This window comes from Sinocyclocheilus anshuiensis, unplaced genomic scaffold (assembly GCF_001515605.1).
Source record: "Sinocyclocheilus anshuiensis isolate Anshui unplaced genomic scaffold, SAMN03320099.WGS_v1.1 scaffold297, whole genome shotgun sequence".
Classification (NCBI taxonomy): Eukaryota; Metazoa; Chordata; class Actinopteri; order Cypriniformes; family Cyprinidae; genus Sinocyclocheilus; species Sinocyclocheilus anshuiensis.
Window position 1 is genome coordinate 637,935 of NW_015536479.1, and position 10,510 is coordinate 648,444.

The 10,510-nt window shown below is 34.0% G+C and overlaps 1 protein-coding gene across 1 annotated transcript in view; it reads left to right on the top strand.

Moving 5' to 3' along the window:
* Window positions 1-6: 6 nt before the first annotated feature.
* LOC107670565 (kinesin-like protein KIFC3) overlaps window positions 7-10,510 on the top strand; it is an 82,455-nt gene continuing 71,951 nt past the window's right edge. Inside the window, exons 1-13 of the mRNA XM_016463234.1 lie at window positions 7-51; window positions 1,795-1,820; window positions 1,994-2,008; window positions 2,403-2,502; window positions 3,694-3,726; window positions 5,123-5,147; window positions 5,273-5,357; window positions 5,557-5,693; window positions 5,772-5,823; window positions 6,926-6,992; window positions 7,093-7,117; window positions 9,390-9,640; window positions 10,226-10,231. Of these exons, the coding sequence (XP_016318720.1) occupies window positions 2,410-2,502; window positions 3,694-3,726; window positions 5,123-5,147; window positions 5,273-5,357; window positions 5,557-5,693; window positions 5,772-5,823; window positions 6,926-6,992; window positions 7,093-7,117; window positions 9,390-9,640; window positions 10,226-10,231 (774 nt within the window). The 5' untranslated portion in view covers window positions 7-51; window positions 1,795-1,820; window positions 1,994-2,008; window positions 2,403-2,409. The remainder of the gene's footprint in view (window positions 52-1,794; window positions 1,821-1,993; window positions 2,009-2,402; window positions 2,503-3,693; window positions 3,727-5,122; window positions 5,148-5,272; window positions 5,358-5,556; window positions 5,694-5,771; window positions 5,824-6,925; window positions 6,993-7,092; window positions 7,118-9,389; window positions 9,641-10,225; window positions 10,232-10,510) is intronic.

Consider the following 10,510-nt stretch of genomic DNA (forward strand, 5'->3'; position numbering starts at 1 on the left):
AGCAGTGCTCTCCCTCAGCCAGTAAACTCCTCTAAACTGGCCGACAGTGAAGTTAAGGTATTTTCATGACTTCAGTCTCGTACATTCACATAATAAAGCTGAAATCTAAATAATAATGTTTGTAAGCTAAATAATCAAAAATGCCTAATTCATGATACTGCATAATGCGTAAAGAAAAACTTACTGAAAGGATAAATTTTTTTTAAGTAGTCTGACAATCTTATAATCGTTATAATTTACAACTATTTCTATTGTTATCAAGTGATTATGTTATGTTATTTCTTCATTCCATTAGACATTAATATGAGCTATATTTTTGTTGGCACAAAAACAATGAGTTTTAAAATGAATGAACGACCTCAATTAAGGTGACAGTATCCAGCTTAAACTGGTAAATCAATGATTCTTACATAACCGAGTTGGCACATAGCACAGGGACACAAAACGGTGAATTTTAATCTCTTCACTTGAAAATTTAAATAACTGATAGCAGAACGTTTAGCTTACAGTTCTTGAGTAATTGTACTTTATTACTAAACTTGAGACATTTTTTTTTTACATTTTGTGCTGTATTTAATTACTATTGAAATTTGAAACAGAAGGTCATTGCATACTGAGTCTGAAATTCTCGTCCGAAATTTTCGCACGTTAAAAAATAAGTACGACCTCACGTTGTGTCAATCATGTTTACACACCGCCTCCAAAACTTTCGTCCGTAATAAGAAAATTCGGAACAGTTTCGATTTTCTGCGTTTTCACATCCATAACAAGCATTTTGATAGGAAAGGATGACAAATACGAGAAGAAAAGTAAAAACGAAAAAATGCATACGAAAATTTCGGACTCAATGGTGCGCAAGGACCTTTACTCAGTTATACTTGCAAGGCAAAAATACATTTTTTTTATTTTACGGCTCATTGTGACTTTTTATTATTTACTTTTGTACTAATTTTTACTGTTTTTGTCCATTTTAATGAGAATAGAAATTCAATTTTTTGGTGTTAAAAAGTTTGGTTTTAAAAACACAAATTTGATCATTTGTCATTATGTGCAGACACCTTCTTCAGTAATCATAACTTTGAGATAAAAAGTAATACAAACTATTTTTAGACTTTGCTGAAGATGAATTTAACTCAAGTGTCACTATACAACTATGTTTAACATTCAGGTGGCAAGTTTCAAGGCAGATGTTTCAGTTTAACATCTGGTGTGTTGTGTCCTGAAGCTTTACAACATACATAAAAAAGAGAAGAGAAAAACAGGTTCCTTTATGTAATTGTAAATCTATTTTAAAGTTACGTTGATGAGAAATTCTCTTTAATTTCTTTATTTAATCAGTACCTTTTTTTAAATACTTCAATTATCTTTTTCTCTCCTTCTTTTTGCTACTTTGAACTTGAATTTAGTACATTTTAAAAATAGAACCAATTTATTTGTGAACTAATTTCAAGCAATTTAACCATGCTTTCTGATTTACGACAGCCTGGTAATATCAAGTGTAGCATTAGTTCTGGCAGGTCACGTTAGTCAAGCTCGCATCAGCTGACTCTCAGCTGATCCCCATCAACCTATGGGAATATGACACCTATCTAAGCATTCATATATAAGGTCCCTCAGTATTATCAGCAGTTTTCGCATTGCTCAATAGCTAATTACCATCCTCCATCCCCAACTCCTCCTCTGTCAGTCGGGATTCAGCCTTCTGATTCTCCTTTGAAGTACATGTATAGAGCATATGAGTATGTGTTTTATTCTTGAACATTTTTTTCTTTTTGTTTACCTTGGATTGAACAGCATGAGGGAAATGCAGCGAGCAGCAGGTATAGTTTCAATCATACAGATTCAATTTAATTTTGTATGTGTATGCTGTTTGCCGCATCTTCATGTAGTTATGTGAGAATACTTGTTAACATCTGTATCTGTGTGTGTGCCTGTTAAATAAATGTTTTGATGAGTATCACACATTTTTCCATCACTGTATCATGGATGGCAGTAACACATCGGACCAGTGAGTAGCTTATAGCAGATATTAGGTCATGCACAAACATGCAGAGCTTTGCTGCAGACCGGTATGGAGAGTCTTTGCATGCTACACACGCAAAAAAGCTCAAGGCAAAAGACCCTCTGCTGAACAGACATAAACCTAAGCATTGTAATATGCAGACTGGCTTCCCTAGAGCATATATATATATATATATATATATATATATTCATCTACAAGAACAGTACTGAAATGGGAATTTTTTTTATTTTTTATTAGCATCGGCTACTGCTTCACTGGCGCCCACAAGGCAAACCTGTTTATTTTTACTGTTTCCTGCTGCCATCTAGAGTTGACTTATAGCAAAGCAGCCTATGCCCAGAGCAGCTGATGGACTTTACTGTATCTCCTCTTCCATCAGGGCTGGAATGATAGGCTGGATTGTGCAGGGACTGGGAAAAGTGGTTCCACAGGCAGATGAGAAATACAAGGGTCACACAGAGCCGGAGGAGGTCACTGAGGTATAGACACACACTGCACACATTTCACTAATCCCATAAGACACTGAAGCTTTGTGCAGTCTAATTGCTTATTTGGTTATTTACCAAGTCAATTTTTATAATATTTTGTAGCGTCTGGACCAATCAAAAACACAATTTTTCATTTGATTTAACAAATCAGTTATTCATTAGATTAACAAACGTTCACAGAAACCCTCCCCCCATTATTCATATTTCCCTTATGAGCTGATTCGCTACAATTTCCTCCTACAAGTTTACTGGATTTGCTGCAGTTTACTACATAAGCTTATTAGTTAGGCGTGTTAGAATTTGTGAAGCATATTAATGACTACATTTGTATGCTGTTCATGGACATTTGTGTTTGAGAAGAATGATCATTCATGTGTTTAATATTCCAATAATTTCAAATAAATTTAAATTCAAATTTTTAAATAACATGGATTACGAAAACAGACCTTTTCCAAAGTCTGTCCTGGAGCCTCACAATGTACGGTAAAAAAAAAAAAGTGGAGGTTTTTGTAACATATATTTACTTTAATGAGGAAAATCACATTCAAATTTTATTTCTTGATTTAACCTGTTTCAGGAATTATTCGCACTTTAAATACTTCAGTAACATTTTATTACAATTCATTTTTTTTTTTTTCTTTGGCTACTTTGCATTTCTTTTTTTGCAATTTTGCAATACAATTTTGAAACTATATATATATATATATATATATATATATACTATATATAATATTATTATTATTATTATTTGTTATTTTAAAATGTGAATTATGAAAACAAGATTTACCTTTACAAAAAAAAATGCATTGTTATTAACAAAAAAAGTACAATTATTTTATTAGATTAAAATTGAGGAAGAATGACTCTACAAAAATGAAAATGATGTATTTCATAAGCAAAGAAGTTTATTTTTTACTATTTATTTGCTTTTTTAATGACTGTTTTTACTGAGAAAGTTTCCATTTGTTATTAGATAAAGATTGAGAAAGAATTACTCTTCTGTATATAGATTTTTTTACATTTTATTTATTAGTTTATTATTTACTTACTTTAGCTTACATTTTAGAGTTAATGGAGTTCATTTTTAGAGTTAGTGTTAATGGAGCATTTCAGGTCCAGTCTCAAAGGTGTCTTTAGGTTTTCTAGAAACTTATGTGAGAGTTTCATTGCATTTCCATTTAGCCTGCAGTTCCAGTGGTTAAAGTGGATCCTCCAGTAAGTACAGTGTTTTTGGAGCAAGCTACAGTATGTCAGGATCATGCTCGTTGTTCCCTTCTCTGTCCCACAAGTCAACTTTAAAGGGGCCATATTCTACACTTTTCATCAGCACATCATTAGGGCAGGGTAAGTTGCTGAATAGATGCTAATATTTAAATCTAATGTTACCATTGGTTCATCCAAATTTGCAGTTCATTTATAGTAAATGGTCTGTGAATTTTAATTGTCAATATTGGTGGATGTCTAGTACATACTGTACACATTAAGACTGCACAATCATATGTCCCCTTTAAGTATGAGGTGATATACAGAGACATTCGTTGCAGTTATTTGGTCTTCGAACTCCACCACAAGAGTGGATTCCATCAAAATGCAAGCTCCTTTCTTTGAGCGTTTCTGTCTGCTCAGTAATCAGCCAGTTTAAATACATGTAAACAAGAACCATTTATAACAACCAGTCCAAACTGCTGAATATTAATGACTTAGTAATTCCTTACAGCTATGTTATCATCACAGTATATATAGCATTACAACAAATTAAGGTTGTAAACACAAACTGATTGCTGCAGACGAGCTTTTCAGGACTGCTTTAGGCGGTTAAAGGTTGAGTCTTCAAAACAAATCCCTCTTGTCAATACTCATAATTTGAGCTTCATTGCCTTTCAAATATCTTAATGTTTCTTGCTATATTCTATAACTATCCTGCTATAACTATGGTATGACCCTGCTGCATCAAAAACATCAGATGCTTGCATAGCAGCTTAAAACGGGCATGCTTGCTTACATATGTGGTGTTTCTTCAACCGTAACCGTTATCAAAATTAACGCGGTGTTAAATGAAGATCACATAAAACTTCATTTATTTATTCATTTATTTATGGCTATTTTTAAAATGCTTCTATTTTGTTGTTTCACTCATCACAGCCCCAGACTTTCAACTTTAAAATGTTATAAATAAAAACATAAAATTAAAAACCATGTGAAATAATCATGTAACTATTTCAGTGCTTAGTATGTGAAAAATGTTTTCAACAATATTGGTTACAAATTATGTCTGACCATTGTAAAATAAAATAGACACATGATGTGTTAAAATATAAGTAAAAATATGTAAGATATGTAAGATGTAGCAAGAGCATTAAAAGTGTGTTAAAAGAGTTTATCGTTGACAGTTTCTAAGTTTACAGAGCCAAATGTGCCTGAAGTTGAAGAAACGCCGTTATATACTTAAAACCCTTCTTGCAAACACTTTCATAAATGAATGAAACTTGAAATAATATAGACAGATTCAAACTAAAATGCACGCCAATCACCCAGCCCTTTCATTTTCACACCAATATTAAATCAAGAACTAATGCAATAAGAGTTCTTTGTGTTTCTGATCTCTTTACAGGTGCAAAAGGTCAAAGACATTCGTGGTGAGTTCAGCCACTTAATCGGCACATCATATAGAACAGTATAAACTTTGGCTTTCTGTATTTGCATTGCAAAGGGCCGATGAGAGAGGACATAACACACGTGACATGATTCTCGCTCTCACCAGATGCTGAGCTACTGCCTCATATTCCTGTGGTGGAGGTTGTGTCTGATGAGGAGCCAGACGCTGCTAACGTGCCCTTCTCTCCCAGGTATATGAATGAATTCATGAATGAATGAATGATGCATTTATATAGCGCTTTATTGTGTATTGTTGTACACCCAAAGCACTTTACAATCATGTGGGGGGGTCTCTCCTCAACCACCACCATGTTAATCAGCTGTCAGAAGCTAATCTGAACTCTCATTCTGGCTGAACACCTTTAACCTATCTGTTTCTTTCTCTTTCAGGGTAATAGAATGGATTAAGCATGGTTTTGAGAAAGTAGTTCCTCTGTCTCCTGTCCATCTTCGTCCTCCCGCTGGCACAGATGCACCTGCCCAGAAGGCTGCTTCTGCACCTGTGACTCCCTGTAAACAAGAGCCAGGTACCTTTTTAAAAATCAAGAATGTTAGGCTTTCTTGGTGACAGAGTGGTCTGCATGTGACATTTTTTTTCTATTTAGCACCTGCAGCTCCTGAGCAAACTAAAGTAGCTGAGGATTCCAAAGGCACGAAGTGAGTGTCCATCTGCTTCCTTTAAAATGTCTATGGTTATGCAACCCGATCTCATGAAAGTGCATATAAATAGTACGCCAAATAAAAACAAAAACTTTGGCGTGTATATGCTATGTAATGGGTAAAGGGTTGTGGGGTAGATGCGTATCATATGTACGCGAAAACTGCGTATCATATGCACGGCAACAAATTTTGTATCATATGCACACAAAAACTGCGTATTATATGCACGCCAAACACGTGTGTAGCATATACATGCCAAAGTCCATTTTTTATTTGGCGTACTATTTATACGCATTTTCATAAGACCGGGCTCGGTTATGTTAACCAACCAAGCTTTGACTCCTTGGTTAAATATACATTGTTTTGTTTTTGTTTTGTATGTTTCTTTTTGTGTTTGTTTGTTTGTTTTTTTGTTTGTTTTGGGTTTTGTTTGTTTTGTTTTTGTTTTGCATTTGTATTGTTTTTGGTTTTTCTTTTGTATTTGTTTTGTGTGTTTGTTTTGTTTTGTTTCATTTGGTGTGTTTTGTTTTTTCTGTTTTTGTTTTCTTTGTTTTTTGTTTGTTGTTTTGTTTTAAGTTTTTCATTTTGTTAGTTTTTTTCAGTTTTTGTTTTTTGTGTGTTTTGTGTTTGTTTTGTGTTTTTATTTTTTGTTAATTTGTTTTTGGTTTTGTGTGTTTTGTTTTTGTTTTGCATTTGCATTGTTTTTTTGTTTTTTTTGTTTTGCGTTTGTATTGTTGGTTTTTCTTTTGTGCTTGTTTTTGTTTTTTCTTTTGTGTTTGTTGTTGTTTTCATTTCTGTTTGTTTTATTTGTTTGTTTTTTGTTTTTGTTTTGTTTTGTTCTTGTTTTCAGGGTTTTTTGTTTGTTTGTTTTTTTGTTTTGTTTTTTGCTTGCTAGTTTTTTATTTGCTTTTTGTTGTTTTGTTTTGTGTTCATTTTTTGTTTTTTGTTTCATTTTGATTGGTTTTGTTTGTTTTCTTGTATTTTTGTCTTGTTTTGTGAACAACATGTGTCTGAAGCCTTTTATTGTTTGGATAAATGTAAAATGTTTTTACATATAATTAAGTCTAATGACATGCATAATATTTCATTTGTTTTCAAGTATGGTTGGCTGGATAGTACAGGGGCTCGGACACATCATACCACAACCAGTACAGAAACCAAAAGAGGTAAGCTGTAAGCACACTGTCCCCTTTAAAATAAAGTAGTGTGTGTAAAAAAATTTTAAAAAGACTTCACTGCTAGTGTTTCCTCTGTGTTTATTTGCAGGACAGCTCTGATATCATTCAAAACGGTAAGTTGTTTTTTTTTTAACACATCTTTACACACATAGATATAATGACTGCAGAAAGCTTTGCAAGACAGGGTGTTTTGTTCCCCACGATTATATATTTGAATATATCAGAGGCATTGCTATTCTCTCACTGCTTATTTGTAGGTAGGTGTAAGTGTTAACTCAGCTCCTCTTCTCCTTCTGTTTCAGGGGAGAAGGTCGTTAAAGCCCCCTAAACATAAGGAGAAGACGACTGGGAGAGTCATTACCTCCACGCAGAGACAGCGAGAGACATTAAGACAGATACACATACTAATATCCTCTAGTTCCATACAGCTACATCGGATTTGAACATTTGTAGCAGTGCTTTTTCATGTAATCTTCCTTGGTGATTTCTGTTAACTGTATTACAGATTAGCATGCTGGCTTGTTAATTGTGATGATTGTTTAGTGCTTTGATGATTAGGCTACCTCACAAACATGGGGTAAACACACAGTGGCCCAGTCAGAGTTTACAATGTCATTTACTGCTTGTATACTGTCTACATTTGCGCCATCAGCGTCACTAAACGTTAAATATTTCCGCCTTTGATTGGTCAGAATGTCCAGCCCCAAACTTGTGTACAGGGTTTCATAAGCCCCACAGAGCCACAGTTTTCACATGTTTAGAGGAAATCAACTTTTGTCTATGAATATTAAACCAGGATAGGAGAAAGTTTAACATAAAAAATCTTCCGCTTTTAACACTGCTTTTTCCTCTGTATTTTCTTCCTCTTGTTTTCCAGTACAAATATCTAAACATTCTTTAATCAAGACACAAGCAAAATGACATATTCTTGCTTTCTAAAAAATAATTTCTGATTAAAATGAGAAAAAAATAATCTGCCAAAGCGGTAAGAAAAAAATTTAATTCAAAAGGAAAAGCATTTTTTTTACCCCATGGTCATATATTTTTTCTTGTTTTAAGCAAAAACTTGCTTCATTTTGATACATCTTTCAGAAAGCAAGACTTGAGAACATAATTTTGAAAATAATTTTTGCAGTGTAAAGGAGCACAGTTATATGCAATATTGTTGCCATAAAATGAAAAAATGGGGGAAAAAATGCCCATAAATCCCCATGCCACTAAATGTATTTGCCAATATCTACATTGCCTGCTATAAAAAGCAAGAGTTCGTCTAAATGCTTTGAAAAACAAAACCTATGAGCTGTTTTACCATGCTAAGGATGTTAGCAAAGTCACTGTTCGTGATTCATCAATTCAAGGCTTCACTACAGCAAGGTGGAACATTCTCATGCTGTATATTGATGTTATTTATGTTTATGTTTTATTGTGAAGGGCTATTGCTAACAACACAGGCAGCTACCTTACTTTGTCTGCTGTATGAAATCAATAATAAATAAATGATTTCAAAAAGCAGATTGTTTGTCGTGTGGTCAGAGCAGAAATGTGTCAAATGCTAAAAATGCTGTCAAATTGTATGTGGAAGAAGCACTACTGCAACTAAAATGATTTCATTCATTTTTAAAATACATTCTGTTTCAGTAAGTTTGAGCACTTTAGGACATATACTGTATGTGTTTCATTAACCAGATTTGGTAACACTTTAGAATAGGGAACATACATTCACCATTAACTAAGGGTTTTCCCTTAAGAAACTCCTAATTTGCTGCTTATTAATAGTTAGTAAGGTAGTTGTTAAGGGCTCAAGAACATGGTGATGCAGAATAAGGCATTAATGTGGTCTTTATACTGTAAGTACTAATAAACAGACTATATGTGAGTAATATGCATGCTAATAAGCAACTAGTTAATAGTGAGAATTGGACCTTAAAATAAAGTGTTAGCCTAAATTCTTACAGCTTACAAAATGTGCAAATTTTACCATTGGGGTCTAAATGTGTTGCTTTTTAATACATAATACAAATGTACAATGCATTTTTAGTATTAATAATAAAAAAATAAATAAACTTGATGCAGCTCTAACAGCTGACAATTGCCCAAAGCCCACTAAAACCATCCAAAACCAAAACAGACCAGCGTAATCTGCATTGGCATGCTTTGAGACCAGCAAACCGCTTTGGGCTCCGTTGGGATCAATGCTATAATGTAGTTTTTGCCACTGGAAGTGAATCTGCATACTTCAGATGCAGAGAAAACCATGTCAATTGTGATGCACTGATACAAAAACCTTCAGAAAAGGAAAACTGTCAAAAATATGTCAGTTTCTGAGTCTTTAAGCCTAATCTCCGTGATCTATGAAGCATGATTTTCTTCCTGTTGTCGGTGCAGTCTGCATCCTGCAGGACCCGTGTGATATGGTGCTGGAGGAGATGGACTCAGACTGGGAGGCCCAGCAGAGGGAGCAGGGCTCGGGGCAGGAGGGCTCATCCCTGCTGCAGGTGCTGCCCAACATCCTGCCGCACGTGCTGGCCATGCAGGAGCAGGAGGACGCAGAGACCCAGACTGAGCGCTGGACGCCTCTCATTGAGAGCATTAAGAAGGACGCGGAGGAGACTGCTGTAGCAAACATAGAGGAGAGGTGAGAGTCAGTGGTTTAGATCCCAGCGACCGTGTGGTGGATTTAACCATGTGAAGCCATACGTATTTTGAAATGGAACAGTTTATTGAATCTTTAGTTGTAATAAAAAAAAAAAAAATTAAGTATTTTATTTGATTCAACAGACTTTTATGGCTCATGTAGGAGAATTTGAAGACACCTCAGTTTTATTTTCAGTTTTATTTTTTATTTTTATAGCAAAAAATATGCAGTTTGGTTCAGTTGCTGATATTTATTTATAAGGCCAAAAAGTAAGGTGAAATTCTGATAGCTTGTAATGTAATTCAATGAGATCCTTGTTACAGTATAGGAGACTACTTCCATAAAACGCATATAAATATCAGTTGTCACTCTATATCTTCAATAATATGTGTCAGTATGATGATATTAAAATGCTTAGTTTTATGATCAAAGCTCTTTAGTTTTTATTTTGTTAAAATTAACAAAAAATGTAAACAAAATTTAATGCAATGCAATACGATGATGACGTGAATTGGACATGATTTGATACATTTTAACATGATTTTACTAAAAACAATTGTATGGATAATCATGTAAACCGAAGTTGCTTCAGTCCAATAAGTGTTCATCGTGAAATATTACTAACAGTATAAAAGTTACGCTCACACTTGCATATTAAAATCGGTAAAGACATGTGAACCATGACCTGGAGGTGGATATTTTTAGTGTTACACTAAAAGGCATTTTATTTGCTAAGTATAAATAGATGACAGAAGGCATGTAGATTTCAGCAAAATTTTGGTTTTCAGAAACATTTTGATCATTTTGATCATTTAGAGGCCTTAATAATTTGTGCATAATTTGTGCAAAAACAATGACTTTATATAAAGTA